Source organism: Limanda limanda, chromosome 20 (assembly GCF_963576545.1).
Source record: "Limanda limanda chromosome 20, fLimLim1.1, whole genome shotgun sequence".
Lineage (NCBI taxonomy): Eukaryota > Metazoa > Chordata > Actinopteri > Pleuronectiformes > Pleuronectidae > Limanda > Limanda limanda.
In genome coordinates, this window is record NC_083655.1 from 20,633,166 (window position 1) to 20,653,238 (window position 20,073).

General features: G+C 41.8%; 1 protein-coding gene across 3 annotated transcripts; it reads left to right on the plus strand.

Annotated features, from left to right (window-relative positions):
* The first annotated feature begins 211 nt into the window (after positions 1–211).
* Positions 212–19,751, plus strand: LOC133026758 (polypyrimidine tract-binding protein 2-like). Of its 3 annotated transcripts, none has more exons than XM_061093703.1 (14): positions 212–272; positions 1,608–1,635; positions 3,616–3,676; positions 9,644–9,816; positions 11,836–11,976; positions 12,467–12,622; positions 12,703–12,813; positions 12,940–13,150; positions 13,488–13,603; positions 15,631–15,664; positions 16,297–16,389; positions 16,621–16,837; positions 17,773–17,850; positions 18,014–19,751. In XM_061093703.1, exons 1-14 carry the CDS (start codon positions 265–267, stop codon positions 18,141–18,143), a joined length of 1,557 nt encoding a protein of 518 aa, XP_060949686.1. In that variant the 5' UTR covers positions 212–264; the 3' UTR covers positions 18,144–19,751. The 3 variants fall into 3 exon arrangements, with proteins under 3 accessions (XP_060949686.1, XP_060949687.1, XP_060949688.1); XM_061093704.1 differs by having other exon boundaries at positions 12,940–13,138; XM_061093705.1 differs by having other exon boundaries at positions 3,616–3,634.
* Positions 19,752–20,073: the final 322 nt, after the last annotated feature.

Genomic DNA, 20,073 nt, shown 5'->3' on the forward strand with positions numbered 1-20,073 from the left:
CACAGCGGTTGCAATGGTGAACATCCACTCAACAAACAGCTGATACCCTACACGTGTCGATCGGTCGCTGTTGCTCGATCACCACCGCGTTCGTTCAAAGGCCTCGGAAATTGTCGGTAATTTCCGACACTGCATCGTCGAGCCTCCATTTTGCTCTCGTGTGCGTGCCTGTGTTGTCTGTGTGTGTGGTGCGCGCGCAGTGTAGGTGTAAACTGGAAGAGAACACAGGACGGGAAGCGGACGCGCTGTGAAAGCTCTACAGAAATGGACGGGTAATGTTTTGATCAGCGCCGTTACCTTCCTGCCGCTGCAGAGGAAGCACCGAGTGCCCGCGACCGTGTGAATGCGTCGTTCAGTAGGAACGAGGACGAGTGTGCGGGTGCGAGGTTTCCATAGCCACGCGCTCTCTTCAGGGAACTGCTTAGCATGTTAGCATAACTTAGCTGACGCCCTGTGTCTGTCTCGTTATTTGCGCCGCAACGCATCCTTAATAGAATAAATTAGCGTGCAGAGTGACGTAAGAGGGGATACGTGTTGATAGTCGCCACTCTGCTTTCATTCGCCAAAATCGTATCTGACAGCTGCGTGCTAACGAAGCGGCTAGTGACGTTGAGCTAGCCGCCATGCTAACGAACACACAGTGTTGTTGACCCTTTGTGTTGTAGCTAACGTAGCTCTGGCTCACCGAGCGGGTGCTTTAGCTGTAACCAACGTCATTGCAGTCTCTAATGACGCCTTTGATCTCAGTACTGATATAATGACGCGTGCGTGTGAACACACACTTCTCCAACCCAACGTTAGCGAAACACCACAGGTGCCGTTGGTAATGAATGACACTGATCTGGACACAGCAAATGTTGTGATCAGTACTCCAGGGTGTGTCAGTCCAAAGAATGAAGGATGGTCATGCATTCGTGTTGAATGAAGCATGACTTCAACATTATTTGAGTATGTGCCCCTTGGACATGTTTTTGATGGAACCCAATGATATCACAAACCCACCCAGAACCCTCTGACACCCAAGAGTTTCATAATGAGTCGAAAATAATTTTACAATTGTCAGTGTTTCCCATAAATGCATCAATTTGTGGCCACCACCACCACAACATTCCCATTATACAAATCTGACTTCATTATAGAGCTGCACCCCTGATCTCTCCCTCTCTCTCGCACACACGCACCAACAGATTGACAACAGTCGCCTATTACAGTTGGGTTGTGTTTGGACTGTTGAAACGGCAATGATGGACATGTTAATTTGTAAACAGCAGAGAGCTGAGATCCATGATCACCTGTGACTGTTGACAAATTCTAATATCAGGTGTGAAGTACCATATTTAGAGCTTTACACTTATGATTGGATCACTCAAAATGAATGTTAATGCAAATTATGAATAGGGCTTATGGAAAATAAGTAATAAAATTAAGAAACCCCTTGGGTTCTTAGTGGGACTGATAATGTTAAGGTGCTTGTATGGGCACTCAACAAACTAACATTTTTGTTGCAAAGACATTCAAATAGTGTCCTATCTTAATTTTGTGTATTTTATAGTTTTCCCATTTAAAATCCATTCATTGTGAATAATTGAAAATATCTTGTCTTACAGCATCAGTGATGTTGCAGTTGGCGTGAAGGTGAGTCCTCTTTTATCATTATTTTTTCAAATGTTCAATATACAAGTGTCATGTTTTTACTTCCATTCTGCTTCAGTTAAACAAAAATAGCTTGAGTTTCGACAACATGTTGCATTCAAGTAGTATCAGTAAAGGTCTCAAAGAGGGAAGTGATATCTGTTTTTATGTCTTTCTTTCTTGTTTGCAATGTGAAAACATTGGGTGAGTTATGCTGCCCATCTTCTCCTTTAAATGGCATCAGACCTTTAGCTGTGCTGGTTTTTTTGTCTTGCATAATATTTGCTTAATAGTTAGTTATATCTTTCAGTCTTGGACGATTCCCCTTGGGCAAAAAAAAATAGTGGTAGCAAAATGTCAAATTTTTAACATAATTGAACAGAAACTTAACATTTCATTTTTAGCTGCTTACTTTTACACATTGAATTTATAGGACACCTACTGACATACAAACAATACCGAATATCTGAAAATGTTTAAAACCCCATGGTTTATGGGATTGTTATTTGGTCTTAGTTTCGGTTCTCAACCCTACCGTTCACAGGCTCACTTGTGCCGTGTGCAGATCACAGAATGACGGTGCTCCTCGAATTCTCTGAGCACTAAACTGCATTTGTCATTACCACCAGTAACTACAGCTGTCGCCAAAAACATCAGGTCTGAATTTTAGATATTGACACTTGTCTCGATTAAATGAATAAAATAAACAACAGATAAGTTACAAATAAAAATCACTAGAAAAAACAACCTCAACATTTGAAGAAGCAGGATACTTTATTTTACTCCTACATTGTGCCTTCTCTTTTTCCTACACCTGAATTGATCTAATTTTTGGCTTCATTTGGTGGACCAATGGTTATATCAGATCTAAGTTACATTCTACAAAGCAAGAGAACAAAAAATCCAACATGGATTTTGAGCTTAGCTCGAGGGTAATGCTGTGTTTTAGACCTTTTCAAACATGGCTAATGTCTATGAAATAAATATGTTTAGACAAGCCATGAGGATTAGACCACATTTCTATTTAAATTCCTTTCCTGAACATTGCAACCTTGTGTTAACACCGGAACAACCAGATTTCTTGTAAACATTTGTTTTGAGCTTTCATAGCATTAGAGTGGCTTTAATGAAATGGGCTGGGTTTATGTCCCTTCTGATCACTGAACAAACCTGTTTCCTTGTGTAAATGCATTGTTTTGGCTACAAAACCAGATTTGTTGTTCAGGTTGCCTTTTAGGCGGTACAGAACAAAGTTAAAGTTCCCTCTAAAAGGGAAACGCAACAGCAGTAAAATATTGATTCCTGATTTGGTGGTATTTGCTGCCCCTTTTATTTCATCAGTATTTCAATGTCAGAAACAAAACAGAGAGGGTGACCAGCTGCGTGGTGAGAAATCATGTCTTGGTTTCTTGTAGCTCATGCACTGCGTGCTCACATTTTGACCTAAGTCAGACAACTTTATTACCCTTTCAATTTATTTGTGTCATGCTGCTGTAGCAGGGGCCTACAACATCTAGTTTATCGTAACCATAAAGAATGTTAGTGACAGAAGAACAATTGGTTCAAATTCAGTCAGACAGAAACAAGGAGAGGGTGTATGGAGCTATTATAAAGTTGTGTGGGTAATGGGTCCCTAGCCAGGTTCCTCGTCATCCCATCAGTCAGGTTTAAGACCACAAGGCGCCGGTCAGGTCCAGTGAGCCTTCTGGGACCTAGTATAGCTCAGGATGAAATGACACGTCTTGACATCTTAAATTCAGCAAGATTAAACCCACACCAGTAGAGGAGGAGCCAGTCCACTCTTCTACTGCTTTATGTCCCTTTCCACCTACTCTCCAAGCCTCCCTTTGTTCATTTAAACTGTCTTCAGAGAGCTCTGCTTTATTGTTGTCTTTAAGGGCCTGTCTGGAAAATGGAAATAGTTTTTCCCCCATTATTTCACACTGTGTCTGACTGTCCGTCTTTGTGATTTTTCTTCCACAGAGAGGATCAGATGAGCTGAGTATGTACAACAGTCCCAACTCTGGCATGAGCAGTAGCAGTGGTGAGTTCGTTCCGAACGACCCATGAATAGGAAGGGGTTTGAGAGAATTTTCATGAAGCCATTTGATCAGTAGTGACGGATGCCATTAAGAGGAATCAAAGGATTAATAGGTGTTTGAAAAGTGAAACAGGCTGCGTCAGTTGAACTGTTCTCACATGGGAGCTTTTTAGCGTGTGAATAACATCACGCTCCTAAGTAGGTGGGCACCCACACACACACTACATCATGTGACTAGAACAGACTCGGTGGATAGCACTGCATTTTAATGTCTCCGCACGGTTCAGATTACCAGAAGCATCTCAAAGGAAACAGCTGAATTAAAGATGACTGAAGGAGCTGTTCACGTCGCTACAAAGAGAAGACGTGTAAAGTTAGAATATTAAACACTCTGCCATCAAAATAAAGTGTTTAAAGCATACAGAGGGGTTTTGGGAGATTGTTGCCTAAATGAAATTCCCAGTCTACCAATGCTTCTTCCTGCCATAACCAAGCTAATGTCACCCTAGGGAACTACCTAATAAAGTGAGATAATGATGCTCAGGGTGCCTCTGTGTTTGATAGCTTTAGAATATCAACCATCGTCTTAGATGGAGGCCACATCTTTCATTCAGTTCATTGTTATGATAGTTTCATATGGCCTTTCACATTATACATGAGTAGGTCAGGTGTTGATCACGAAGAGTGTTAATATTAGCTATTAGTGTGAATATATTAATGAAGAAATTGTCATTAGTGCACAGTGTCTGTGTGGCCTCATAATTTTGACCACATGTGTTAACATGTCATTCTCTGTTGAGGCTTGGTAAAGTTGATCTAATCCATTACTCATTACTTGACACATTCATTAAGCTCCATTCATCTTTACTCTGGCACAAACAGCCACATTTCTCTTTTATGTCAGTGTCTTAAACCATAAGAAACCATGATTGTCACTTGTATCTTACTAATTTGTCCAATAGTGAATCTTCAATACATGAGCATCAACATAAAAGTACATTAGTGTTGTATCTTACACCAGTCTGTGCCCTTAATTTGTATGGGTGATCTTAAACATAGAAAAAGACAGTTGTTCCACTCCAGACATGTATTGTTACCTTTAATCTGTAATGACACAAAGGTCTGCCACATGAATGTGCATGTGTGCAGTCACATGACTTGGAGTTTGATTGCATGGCAGCTGATTCTGAGTTGGACCAGGTCAGACTGGTTCATAATTTAGCATCATTCCATGAAAGGAATCATGAAGAAATAGCAAGGTATCAAGCTATTCAATATACGTTCACTAGACGAAAACAAAAAAATTAAATTCTATTGTTGTGACCAGAATTTGCTTTTAAAACAGCACATATCCTCCTGGGAAATCTCCAGAGTTGGTCTGTGGATTTAGTCTGTCACAGTGTCTTTTTCCTCTTGGTTTAAAACCAGATGACTTGATGATGTTGGGATGTTAGGCCCACCACCTCACTGAAAATATATTATTTAATGACTTTGGCAGTATGTCTTGTGTCGATATACTTCAAAATGAATTAGAGTACTATATGAACAGTATGTGAGCAGTCAACATCTGCCATTATGCACTATGCAAAATATTAAAACGCGTTAAAATGACAGAGCCCTGTTGTGCAGTTGGGTGCTTAAACAGATTGAGAATAATTCAGTCTCCAGGTTTATTAGACTACCCAGGTTTTTTTATTATTATTGTGGTGTGGTAATCTGCTACCACCACCGTATCTGTTCTACGGGTTTCGCATATACTGCAGCTGATGGGATCTGATTGAAAAATACATTTTGTATTAGAATATTGCTAATTACAATAATCAAACACAGGGAATTAGAAATAGGACTTTTCTTCCACTGCAGTGAGGAAAATAGTGGTAGGCTGTTTGCTGGAAATCTCTGGTTATTTAACTCCACTGTTAAGACGGCTTACAAATGTTTTACAATGAATTGTCTTGAGGGCTGGTTTATGGTCTCTTACAAGTAGTTTGTAAAGGCCGGCGCATGCTTCTGCGTTATCAGGGGCCCGCAAGCATAAGAGCCCTTCTGGGCCCCTTGTGGGCTTACGTATCCCTTCTTACGTGCGTCGCCCAATTTTTCTAACTAGACGGCAAAGCTCCGCAAGCGTCACGTAGCCGGCAAGGCTGTGATTGGTCTGCTAACTACAACATTTCCTGAGTCGCGGAAACCACTGAAGATTTAGAAGAACGAATATGGACCAAATAGAAGAGCTTTTGGCAAAAGAGATCCGAAACTATGACCACTAGTATAACCCGTCACTGACTGGCGGATTTGTCCGCTAGAAAAAGGCTATGAGGAGCCGCCGTGGCGATGTAAATAAATGACTCTTCTTCGCGCCACATACGAAGAAGAGCCGACTTCGACAAAAAACATTACTCCGCCTAGTGTTCTGGCGGGGAATAGTTTTGCCACACGCGCAACGCTTGGAAAACCATGAATGCCAACGAGTCCTGCGTTACAACTGCGTGAAAAGCCGCAGACTCCAATGCAGAAGCATGCGCCGGCCTTAAGATGTGCTGTCCGACCAAGTCAGTCATCAAATGCGTTTATGGTTCATGGTAGGGCTGCTCAATTAATCGAAATTTAATCGTGATTTCGATTATAGGGTCAAACGATCTCCAAACTACTACAATCAAGTTGAAAGTATTATTTGGCTTTTTTTCGAAAGATATGCTCATGCGAAATTCAGTCCTTCCCCCAAAGCATTCAACACGGCCCTGCTGACTGGCACTCACTCTCAAGCAGCTGTGAAGTGAAGGAGGCGAGTTGTGTGTGTGTTGACCGGCAGTATTTAAAAAACAGCGCGAGTGGAAAATGGCAGAGGGAGGGCAGTCCCGTTCGATCGACAAAAAGGGATAGAAAAACTTTTCTTGTATGGGAACACTTTGAATTCGAAGAATCCGAAGAGCGCCACACTATGTAGCGGCAGCGTCCGTTCTCCAGGGTGTAGCCGCCCGGCTGTTCAAACCGGACCCGCGTTTCTCCGCTTGTTGTTGTATGTAACCCGTTCAATGTCGGGGTTCGGGGGTAAATTATGATGGTCCTCATAGCCATCCCCCACCCCGCTCTTTCTCTCTCTGTCTGTGTGCTTGTAGTGGGGGGGCAGATGGGGACATTTAATAATGAGAGGAAATTTCAAAGTTCTCAGTTACAAAGTGTTTTTATGGAGAGGGTTAGGGTTGCCATCATTAAGGGTTTGAATAACCGGGCACCGATATCCTGGTTTCACGGAGGAATAAGACACGCAGCCGTTATCGGTGTTTTTACCGGAACCGGAAGTGACTGGTACTTCCGGTTACAGTCATTTAAAGAATAAAGCATAGTCTTCAGAATAACATATAAATAATCGTTTGAATAATCATGATTTCGATATTGTCCGAAATAATTGTGATTATGATTTTTTCCATAATCGAGCAGCCCTAGTTCGTGGTGCAATGGCAAGCTGGCAATGGGAAAAGCCAGCTGTCATGGAAACAGTAAATGGGTTTTATTGTCAGACTCTTTCATAGGAGATTTAATATGGAATGGCACTTGATTGCTGTCATGAAACATACCACAAATTTGCTGTGGAATAAATTTATAAAGAGAAAAAGAGAGCTCCTACCTCCGCTCAGGTTGCCAGTCAATTTCTTATACACAAGTCTCGACACATCGGCCATCTTGGCAACGCCGCCGGGCAGTTATTTAGGGCTAACAAGACCTGGCTCTTATCTAAATGAATAGGAAGAAAGCCAAATCATCTACTACTCTCAATGGTCACTGTTAAATTAATATAAAGGATTATATGTTCCGTCGGAAATTGGGTGACTCCATTGTCAGTTGCTTAAGCGGTTTGTCTTTTTATTTTTCTGATATAATGGTTTATCTCCTCCAAAATTCATTCTACTTTGGAAATGAACCTACAACCTGGCACTTATGTAAAATAATATTTATTCAGTTAATCCTGATTCCACTTGCACACCTCTCTCTGATACGCAGACATGCACCAACTCAGCTGACCTCTCTCTGACCTTCTACCGTTTAAACATTCATTTGTTTGTAACCACTGCCAGATTATCAACACTAATCACTACATAATGATCATAATGATAAAATCTTCCTCATAGTTGCACGCATTTATTGGCTCCTCTCGCTCTCTTCCCCTTTCGTTCCGCACACACAAATATGGTGTCATCAGACACGTTTAAACTCAGACTGGGTAAAAACTACAACATTGGGGGAATTGAGATCATAGCTCTTCCATAATTGCATTCGCTGATGCTAGCGCACATAACTCAAAACACTGAACATGCCAATGTCAAGACCTTGCAATGTTATAGTTAAACTCCACAGCTCCTACAATGAGCAAACATTTGGAAACAGTGTAGAAATTCCCTTTTAACAGGAAGAAACCTTCCACAGACCCAGACACTTGGTCTCGAATCTGCCTCGAAGAGTTGGGTTGAGAAGAGAGACGTGGGGACAGAATCAGTCTCAGCTGTCAATCATGATGGGTCACCCTGTTGTTAGATTATTAAATAACAAACTAAAACCAAACTCTCACATTTCACACATATTTGACAAGTGTATTTGTTGTGTATTTTCACTCTTTAGTTTGGCGGATGTTTATGACCTATACTGCAGCCACAGTGAAGCCAATAAACACTTTGGCTTCAATTTTGGAGAGCCATCATGAAATCCATCTTCATAAGCAGTCTACAGGCTGAACCAAATGTTCAGAAGCTTTGGCCTTTGCAATGGAAGTTGACTTCCAAATCAGTGTTCAATGAATCACATTTTATTGGTATAGCCCATATTCACAAATCACAATTGGTCTCTTAGGGCTTTAACAAGGTGTGACATCCTCTGACCTTAGCCCTCAACAAGAGTAAGGAAAAACAAAAACAAAAAAACTTTTAACAAGGGAAAAACTTAACAACCTCAGAGAGAGCCACATGTGAGGGATCCCTCTCCCGGGACGGACAGAAGTGCAATAGATGCCACTTGAAAGTTTTCAAATACTGCAATTTAAAAAAAATCTCACTTCCATATAATACAGCAGCATTTCCCACATAATTCATTAAGTCTACGGTGGTAGCGGGGGTGCTCACGCATGAAGATCGCTCTCGTGCTGCAGATTAGACAGACTGAAGAGTGCAAGAGAAGTTCTTGCACGAGAGACAGCTGCATTGCATGCTACTTATGAGTATGCGCAGAACTGCCACTGAAACATGAGGTCTAAAGGCCGGCGCATGCTTCTGCGTCGTCAGGGGCCCGCAGGCACGCAGCTGTAACGCAGGACTCGTTGTCATTCATGGTTCTCCAACCGTTGCGCGTGTTGCCAAGCAATTCCCTGCCAGAACACTATGCGCAGTAATGTTTTTTGTCGAAGTCGGCTCTTCTTCGTGTGTTGCACGAAGAAGAGCGATTTATTTACATCGCCACGGCGGCTCCGCAGAGCCTTTTTCTGGCGGAAAAATCCGCCGGTTAGTGACGGGTTATACTAGTGGACATAGTGTCGGATCTCTTCTGCCAAGTGCTCTTCTATCTGGTCCATATTCGTTCTTCTAAATCTTCCGTGGTTTCCGGGCATGAACCGGAAATGCGACTCCGGAAATGATGTAGTCAGCAGACCCATCACAGCCCTCGCGACCGGGTGACGCTTGCGGGGCTTTGCCGTCTAGTTAGAAAAATTGGCCGACGCACGTAAGGACGTAGGAAGGGCCGTGAGGGGCCCGGAAGGGCTCTTGCGTCTCCGTTCCCGTGAAAACGCAGAAGCATGCGCCGGCCTTGACTCTGCGTGGTATGACAGCGTGAGCATGCTGCAAATAACTGACAATTTTCTTACCTAACTTAGCTGAACCTAACGTCACGTAGCTGGATAGTTGCATGTGTGGAAAACCATATTTAACTGGCTATTATTGTATGGATTAGTGCAGTTAATCTGTGCTTGTTTAACTTGTATTGTAGATGGGGCTTCTAATGGCAGTGACAGTAAAAAGCTCAGGGTGGAGGAGGCCCCTCCATCTCGTGTGCTCCACATCAGGAAGCTGCCCAACGAGGCCTCAGAGACAGAAGTCATCGCCCTTGGCTTGCCTTTTGGCAAAGTCACCAACATCCTCACACTAAAGGGAAAGAACCAGGTGAGTGGGAGACATGGATAACAAGACTCAACAGTTTAACAAACCTCAACTTCTATAGCTCTTAAAATATATGTCATTTCTGTGTTTCTGAATTTAGAGAAAATTAACCATCACACAAACAAAATTAGGAACCCTGGAAGTTCCCTTTGAAACAGAGTTCAGTCTAAATGTTCGAATCATTCAGTGACTAAACACACTCGTGGTATTCAAGGTTTCAAAGTTCAAAGTTTGTCCCACCAATTTTGCAGAAGTTCTGCACTTTCAGTTTGCTTTCCCTTCTCCTTCTGTCCAGTTTGTCACAGACCAGTTCCATGTGGTCTGGTCTTGACAATGGTGCTCATGTGAAGCAGCTTTCTCGTACTCTTTTTCTAATGTTTTAGCTCATTATCCTGCTGCAAGATGAACTTCTTACCAAACAGTCTTTCATTACTTGTTTATACCTATTTTTAGTTCATAGTTGATTCGAGTTTCATTAATTGCTGAGCATCAGTTTAACATATAACGATTAGGGCTGGGCAAGTTAACTCGTTTTAATCGAGTTAACTCAAGTGATGAGTTAACTCGATTAATTATTTTATCTCGCATTAACTCAGGTTTGATTATTTATTGTTTTATTGTGAATGTCAGGCTTTTATTTTGTGAAAGTCTGTTGCTGACTGCTGCGGAACAGGAAAAAAGAAAATAATTGGCGGATAAACAACCATGGATAAGGGTACGGAGCCATTTTCATTTTAAAGTTCTTCCAGACGGCGGAGTCGACAGAACCAAAGTATTTTGTAGCCACTGCCAAGGTGAATTTTCTTATCACCGGAGTACTTCCAGTCTAAAATATCACCTAAATGCAAAACACACAGTTGATATCAGTAAATCACTCAACGAAACAGCGAGCGGAGCGAGGCTTCGGCAGACTACGTTATACGCAGGGAGGAGTATACATTTTTCATGACGAAGAGGATAACATTAATGCCCTGGCAGTGGCATTGACCTTTAATTTTGTATTTGCTTTGATAACATTGTTAAGTTGAGATTTACAATGAATATTTTATTTAACTGCTACTGTATTAAATGCTGATGTTAAAAGTGTTTGCACAACAAATGTTATGGCACTTTCGTTCATATGGCAGAACATTGAAAATAAAATTGCGCTATACACTACTTTTTAATTCATTATTGGATTTTGCGTATACAAATGCGATTAATCGTGATTAATCGGGGAAATCATGCGATTAATCGCGATTAAAACTTTTAATCGTTGCCCAGCCCTAATATCGATAAATTCATTGAGGCTGAGCCAAGGCAGGTGGCGTACAATGTTTAAAAATCTATATGATAGTATTGTTCATTCCTTGGAGGACAGTGGTCATATTTTAGTTATCTTGACCTGTCGAGAACCATGTGTCAGTTGACATCTTGCTGTACCACACATGTGTTTGGACACAGTCCCGTTATCTCAAACAGCATCTGAAACATACACACAGCTCGAACAAAAGCCAGCCTACAGCCCATTATCAGCCTGCTGAGGTGGCCAGTAGGACACACTTGGCATTTGTCCCCCAGTTATCTGTCAAATACACCTACTTTGTTCTAAAAGAGCGTCTGCTACTCCTGATCGATTGATCGACACAGGCCGGATCTCTATGTTTATGACTGGTCGGTCTGTGCTGGTCTGATAAAATTTCTGACAGGAGACTCTTACACGGTAAAAGACGACCAGAACTGTGTGTCTGTCCTGAATCAGCTGTGATTATAATTATGCAGTGGCTTGATATCTCTAAAACAGTGAGCGTAGCGTAACAATGAGTGTCTGTCTGTCTCCGCATCGATGCAGGGTCATTCACGCCTGCATCCCGATGCATTAGGTGTTAAGTCAGTTTTTTTATCTTCTTATCTCAATTAGTTGACGATTATCAACAACGGGTGTAGTGTTTTTTAGGTGATCACTGTTACTGATCATATACAGATAAGTTACTTGTTTATTGGTTACTATGTTGGTGAATTGCTTGTTTTCTCTACTTCCAGGCATTCCTGGAGATGGGGACAGAGGAGGCAGCCATCACTATGATTAACTACTACACCACAGTAACTCCTCATATCCGCAATATCCCCATCTTTATTCAGTACTCCAATCACAAGGAACTCAAAACCGATGCTGGAAATCAGGTAGGGCTCCAACTGATGATTCTTTTCTTCATTCATTAATCTGCTAAAAATAGTTCCTGAATAATCGATGAGTTATTTCTTCTGTGTGATTAAAAAGAAAAATTAACATAATAACGTTCCAGAATTGAAGACAATCAAAGTGATGTCTTCAAGTAGCAAAAAGTCAAAGATATTCAGCTAGCCATAATGTAATAGCTATGAAAACTATAGCCATAGAATGGGGATTTTAGCTTGAAAACTGAACTTGTACATAGTTGCATAGTAACCCAATCATTTTCTTTTAGATTGACTAATCTGTTAATTGACTAATAATTGACTGTTACTCGTGCCTCATTTTTGTGTGGCTGAGCAGTACTGTTTTCGGCTGCCTTACAAGTTACTTACTAGAAATGTGGAGATCTGAAACTCAAATGATTGTGATGTTATATATGTCTTATTACCAGTGTGGACAAAGTTGTCAGTGCTTGTTATGTTGTCTGTGCATTAACAGCGGACCCAGGCAGTGCTGCAGGCAGTGTCAGCAGTCCAATCTGGTGGCTCACCGAGCTCAGACGTTCAGGAGGCTCTGGCAGCAGCCTCCAGTCCCGTGCTGCGCATCATCATCGACAACATGTTCTACCCAGTAACGCTGGATGTGCTGCAACAGGTAAGCAATCCTTTTTCTGACCTTTCTCGCATGTTCAAGAATATTCATTGTGAAAGTTTTTATTTTCTTTTTGTCTGCAGATTTTCTCCAAGTTTGGCACAGTTATGAAGATAATCACATTTACCAAGAACAATCAATTCCAGGCCCTTCTACAGTTCAGTGATCCTGTTAACGCACAGCAAGCAAAACTGGTGAGACATTATATACCTTGCGCTCCCACTGGTCATGTTATGCAGCTTTGTTACTTATCAACTACAGTCCAGATGTAACTGGTAAACATTGGGAAAATTATGTTTTGTTTTTTTTCCCCCCGCCAGGCATTGGATGGTCAGAACATATACAACTCGTGCTGCACACTGCGTATCGACTTCTCCAAGTTGGTTAACCTAAATGTCAAGTACAACAATGATAAGAGTCGTGACTACACACGACCTGAGCTTCCCGCTGGGGACGGACAGCCCAGCCTCGACTCCACGGTGGTCGCTGCGTATAGTAAAGATTCCAATTCTCTCCTCGGTAAGATCCCAGGTAGATTACAACTTTTATATTTTTTCCTTTTTTTATATTTATTATTGTTTTAACTTATGGTTGTGACCATGAAATTTGATTAGATTTGGCATGGTATGAAGTACATCATTTGGCTTGTCATTGGCCAGGTTTGAATAATTTGTAAACACAGTATAGCTTTTAAATACTTTACTTAATTGAATTAAGTAGTGGCTGCTGTTCGAGTTCAGTCCTAATTGAAAACATTACAAATTAAATAATAAATCAAATAAAAGCTCTTATAGTTTGTGATGTAATTTAGTGGTTTAGTGGAAGTGCTGCTCTCCATTCCATGATTTTTGTGTCTGTTTCCTGTCAGGAGCCCTGAGCCCTCTGAGCGCTGCAGCAGCGGCTGCTGCAGCTGCAGGGAGGGTGGCCCTGGCTGGACAGACAGGGTCCAGCGGGGTCCTGCTGGTCAGCAACCTCAACGAGGAGGTCAGTAACACACATCCAAACACACCAGTCAGATGGAGCATATAAGGCTTGAACTCCACCACTCCTTCCTACCACCTTCATTCCTCTGTTTTGATTCATTTATTTGCTGGTTATAGCCATTGCTCTTCTGTGCTACCATTTCCATTTTCATTGTCTTGTGTCTGCCATTCAGGTCCTTTAAGAATGGTGGGATTCTGTTCTTATTTGACCTGATAACTCAACATGGATCTGTTAAACTAATCGGGATATTTTGGCACATTTGTGCAATTCCATCTTTAGGTTTAGTTTTAAGTTGAGTATAAATAAATATCAGAGCAGAGAGCAACATCTCTTTATTGAGATTATGTGAGAATGAGAGGGTGGCTTTCTTCACCTATTTCCAAAATGTCCCTTTTCTTGTCGGGCAGATAATATTTCGTCCATGTCCCTAGAAAATCTTATGTTCTGTCATTGACCTGGAGAGATTTTTGAAGAGCTGTGAGTTTGTGTGCTGTTGTATAATAGTCACTAATCACTGAACTGCTCTGACCTATGTTCCACTCCTTTTAACAAAGAGATGGACTGGACCTCTAGTTTTTTTCCAGTTAGTTTTATATGAAGCAAGAATTTTTGTCTAACCTTTCCTTTGCTGTATTTTCTAGTGTCCTTTACATGACCAGGGCCTTCCTGTTGCTTTTGTTCCTTTTTGGTCAGGACTCTCTATGTCCTCGTAAGAGAGGGGGATTTGTTGTTTCTGTCACAACACCCAAAGCCCTCCCCTCTCTCCTCCGATGTTCTGCCCTTCCTTTCTCTTGTCAAACTGTGTCTAACTCGGCTAACTGTCTCTCTTCTCTTTTTCTCTCTAAGCTCTCATCATCTCTCCTCAGCTCATATGAAAGCTCATATGAAATCATTTTGTGATCTCTTAACCCGTGTCTCACATTTGGGAACAAATACCTGCCTCTCTGAAATGCTTGCTCACTGTCTTTCCTCCCTTTTCCTATGCGTATTCTTTTTTATTTTTTTTAGAACTGTGAATTATATAGCATCTAATCTGTCTCCTAATGTATCTGCCTCTTTTCCTCATAAGTCTATTCTCTGGCTGTGAATGAATGTGTCATCCTGGAGCCTTTGACAGTATCTCATACATTCAAACTCAACCCACAGTATCTTAACACAGGTCGTGTTAAGATACTGTGCTTAAGCTTTCTTTTAGCTTCTCTGACTTGTGTGAACACCACCTATAAGTCAAGTGGCCTTCACATCAACTCTTGCATGCCCAATTTTACTGCAGAACAAAAATTAACAACAAAAACTGCATGGTCTCGGACCTAATTTCCCCCCCTCAGCTTTTCATGTTCTTGTACCATTCTCCCTCGCTGAAAGATTGGAGATCTTCAGATTTCTTACCCTGCTGCATGTTGTTTTTATCCCATGGTTATGACTTTATTGCTGATTTTTATTATGATTTTGACTGAATGTACCTTTACCCCATGCTTGTCCAGGGTGACCTACATTTGGCGCAAGTTATTTGCTGTATTTTGACTAAAGAAAACATTGATCTAAGCCATTATCTGACCAAACTACCTGCATTATTCCAGTGTACTGACCTATATTTTATTTTTTGTCCCTCCCCCCCTCCTCACTTTTTAATTTTTTTTATTTTTTACCCCATTTTTTGCATTTGCCTTCCTATCCATCTCCCCTCTTTCCTCCCCCTTCTCCCCTCCATTCGTCCTGCCCCTCCCTCCCTGTGCTGGGGGCTGGGTGTAATTTTTTTAACGCCCTCGAATCACACCCTCGTCCTCCCACGGTATCCCTGCCCCCCTCAAACCCCCCCCCCCTCACATGACTCCTCTTCTGCCCGCCTGCTCCCCTCCTCCATGACCCACCACCTCCATCACTCTCCGGGGGGGAAACAAAAACCACCATTCCTCCTACCTACCTCCGTTCTGGATCGATCTGTCCATATCTACCTCCGCTCCGCTCCGACTCTTCTACCTCTCTACCTGTCTCACGCTGCTTGTTGCTCTTCTCTCCCTCTAAAGATGGTTACGCCCCAAAGTCTGTTTACCCTCTTCGGTATGTTATCGTTAGCTCTCTCTCTCGCTCTCTCTCTCTCTTCTCTCTCTCTCTCTCTCTCTCTCTCTCTCTCTCTCTCTCTCTCTCTCTCTCTCTCTCTCTCTCTCTCTCTCTCTCTCTCTCTCTCTCTGGTTCTCTCTCTCTCATCTACCACCTCTTTTTTGCTCTATTTCCATTCTATCTTTGACACATTTGTCATTATTATTATGATTATTGTTACAACCCTATTTACATTTATTTGCACACAGTAGCCTGGTAATTTGTAATACCTTGTTGCCCCCTGTTTGTTGGTTTGGGTTAATGTTTATTTCTTTGCCCTAATCTTCATGATAAAGTTATTCGTTAATGCACGGTTAAGTCATTATTTTTGCATGATGATTTTATTTAAAGCCATCTGATACAGCTTGATAACTTATCTGTTTAGAGGGTGTCTCTTCTCCTTCTTTACCTGTTCTTTCTACACACCTCTCACTCTGAAGTCTTCTTTAAATTTCTTGTGTGCATTCTATTCTCTCTTCTTTGCTTCTAGTCTTGAAATGTCCTTGTCTCCAGTACAAAATGTTTTGAGAAGTCTAACTGTCTGCTCTCTCTCCACCTCACCTCCTCTCCTTATGCCTGCGGCTTTAATGCAGGAGTGTATGGTGATGTCCAGAGGGTAAAAATACTCTACAATAAGAAGGACAGCGCTCTCATTCAGATGTCAGACGCCAACCAGGCCCAGCTAGGTAAGAGGATGTCATATCCAACCAAATTCACTCATTCAGAGTTGTCATCACCCAGTGGAACCAGCTAAGTGAATGTGTACAAAGCTTTTCACTGCAACAGCACAATATGTAGCTTTTCGGCCTATGGGCCTCAGGTATCTGTAACAGGACTGGTCCAGAATCTTATGATATAAACACAAAAACATATTAACAGCTTCGTCTTCATTTACCTTTTCTTTGACATTTTTAAAGCAATGAGCCACCTGAACGGTCAGAAGGTGTATGGGAAGATCATCCGAGTGACCCTGTCCAAGCATCAGACGGTGGCGCTGCCCCGTGATGGCCTGGATGACCAGGGCCTGACCAAGGACTTTGCCAATTCTCCACTCCATCGCTTTAAGAAACCGGGATCCAAAAACTTCCAGAACATCTTTCCGCCCTCTGCTACCCTCCACCTCTCTAACATCCCGTAAGTACCACTGCAGTCAGCACAGGATCACTCAGATCTGTAGAGAGGTGGCTGGAGGAAGCAGTGTCCTGAATATCCCTCATACCACCCAGAGGTGGAGGGTGTTGTTAATACAGGTCCACTAGGGAACTACAGCATTTTTTTAATCGCGCAATGGCAAGATAAAGGAACAGAGATCCGTCTCCCTTCAAAGAGCTGTTATTCCCATCGCTACTCCATATCCTCCTTGAAAGCCCTGCCGGCTCCTTGTACAGATGAATGTGATGAAACAGCACCAGACAAAGTATTTGACAATAGTGGCTTTGTTTTTGTTTGTCATGAAGAACCTGGATTTTGGAGAGAGGCATACGTTTAAACATAGCAAAACTAGAATGGCGCTCGGTAAAAAGCACATGCCTCCGCCAATCAAAGCAAATGTACTGGCTTCCTTTGTGGCCCATTTTACATATATTCACCAAGTGTCATAGAAATTCTGTTGCCGTTTTTGAGGAAGAATGAATTTGCTGTAAAGAAAGATTTTACTCATTTGAGAAAAGAAGTGTTGATAATGTTGTGGTAATTAAAAAAAATTAAGGTTAAAACTGTAGCGGGTCAGAGATATCAGCTAAGTCAATGTCGTGTATGTGTCAGCAGGCGCCAGAAAAGAGAGCCAGCAAGCATTCGATGAATGAATGGATATATATAATTTAATATAAAGTGCCAGTTCGTGGGTTCATTTATACATTTGAGGCACTCAATGACTTGGCTCTAAGGCGGCTCTATCCCATGGAAGAGTGGTTGTTAAAAGGTTTGCAGGTTGAACCATCTCTGAACCGGCAGCAGCCCAGAACTCGCACTAGCACTCGGTCAACTTTGGTGGAAAAGGGATATGAGTGTGTCATGACATATTTGAACTTCCTCCTACTGGAATCTGAATGCAATCTTCATTTTAACAGACAAGATGTGACGGAGGATGACCTGCGACTGCTCTTCTCCAACGCTGGAGGCACTGTGAAAGCATTCAAGTTTTTCCAGTAAGTAGAAGTCACATAATGCATCACCATCCCTTTACCGCCTGCACATAATGTGCTATCTTGGAACAATTTCAGATTCTAGCTTGAGTTTGAAGAAATGTGGTGTTTTCCCCTCACAAGGTTTGTTTCCTGTAGTTCTCAATCATTCTGTCCCGTTTTGCAGGGATCGTAAAATGTCTTTGATTCAGATGTCAACAGTGGAGGAGGCCATCCAGGCTTTGATTGACCTTCACAACTACAACATGGGAGGCAACCAGCACCTGAGAGTGTCCTTCTCCAAATCCACCATTTGAGAGAGTGACTCACAAACTGCTGAAAGCAGAGTGGTTCACCGTCTCTGAGCCGGTCAGAAATCTTTCAGACTGTCTGGACATTGGGGGGGAGGGGCACATTATTGAAATAGTTTTGTTGTTGGGGTTTTGTTGATCCTGTCATTCCTTGAGAGACACTGGAACCTCTGACATGCATCCTTTTCTAAAAAGAGAACAATTAAGTGTGTTTCAAATACTGGATCATCCCAGCTATTAACTGTACCTCTGTATTTTTATGTCAGAATATTGACATGATTGATTGTCCCCCTGTATGATAGTTTGGTGTAGATTAATGTTTAATTCTTGATTTAGTTAAACGATTCAGTACTCATGTGCCTTACTTGACATTATCAACTGTTTGATGGACATCTTCATTAACACCCTCCTTTGCTTTTGAGGCACATTGGTATTGCATATTATTTTTGGGGGTTGGTGTGAATGCAAGCTGTTTTTTACGTAGACGTTATTGCAGTTTTTTAAAGCTATGCTACCAACAGGCCAAGCTTTTTTGTTTTGTGTCAGAGTTTTAGATTCATAACGTTTTTTGTTTTAGTTTAGAAGCAGAAGAGAGGAATGTACCTGAGGCAACACTTCAGAGTTTTTACAGCAGCCTGCTACAGGCAGTTTAACTTGAATTCCATTATTCCAGGGATTTTCAAAGTCTGAGAGTGAGTCTCCTCAGCCAAAAGAAACAACGCCTGCATACCACACCTAAGTCTACTGGCTTAGGTTTCTCCTTCAAAGACAACTTTGTAATAACTATCTCGCTAAGGATATTGAACAAAGTAATGATCTCCTTTTGTTAATGTAATAACTTAAATCATGCATTTTCACTTCCATTCACGTATCCTCCCCCATGGGATGGCCATCCTCCCACTTTGAAAACCCCTGCATTATTCCACAAGTATGCTCGGTCTAAGATATTTTTCCCGCAGTTTGGACTTCACAGCTCACACTCAAGATGAACCATCTTAATGTAGCTCATGGCTGAGTATTTCTTAATCTGTGTTTTTGAAGCCTTTCCTGCTTTTTCCACATCAGTGAGGTGTAATTGTCAGTGACCATGGTTTTTCTAAGCGTGTATATTGACAATAGGATCTGGCATCAGAAAGTGTTGCATGCTGTGGAAGCAGATAGAAGATGAGTCCACTGTGATTTCATTGTCATGTGACAGTTTACTAGCGAGGGCTACTCGGTTGGACCAAAGTTTCTGTGCCTTTAGCGTTCCTTTAAATCATTAAAAAACTAGCATTTCACAACAAAGAAATGTTGCATTTCAGGAAGAAGAAAAAGTCACGTGTCAAGATAAATCCCACTTTTTTCTTTTGATACAAGAAGTCCTCTAGACTTGAGATGTTTTCTCAGAAATAATAGTCATGTATATTTTTTCCTCCAGGTCTGATTTTATACAGTTCATCGTGTAAGATTTGGTATAGTTCTGAGGCACAATTAAAGGATGAATTGTTTTCTAACAAGGGGTGGTGCGACTTGGTTTCCTGCTTTTTGAGTTTTCCTTCTCATGGTCTCTCGTGTACACTGCATTATCTCTGTAGCATGTCTAATAAAACTCTTCTGTAGCTCTGCGTTCTACTCCTCTGTCTCTCCTCTCTTCTGTCCGTTCCGCTCACTCCTGAAACTAGCTCAGTCCCAGGGTGGGAAGGAAGCCAAACTCCATTTAGGAGCCACTTGACAAACAAGCTCTAATAAACCAGATTGAGCCCTCTGATGGTTCTAATTCACAGGACAAAGAGGTGTGTTTTCTTGATGCATTTCCCACCCTGCCAACTGACACAATCTATTCCTCTGATGTCTTGCTCTTCTCTGCTGGTAGATGCCTATTTTCTAATCAGTCTTGATGGGCCTCTGTTCTCCTGACAATCTCTGATCTATTTATTTGCTCTCACACCTTCTA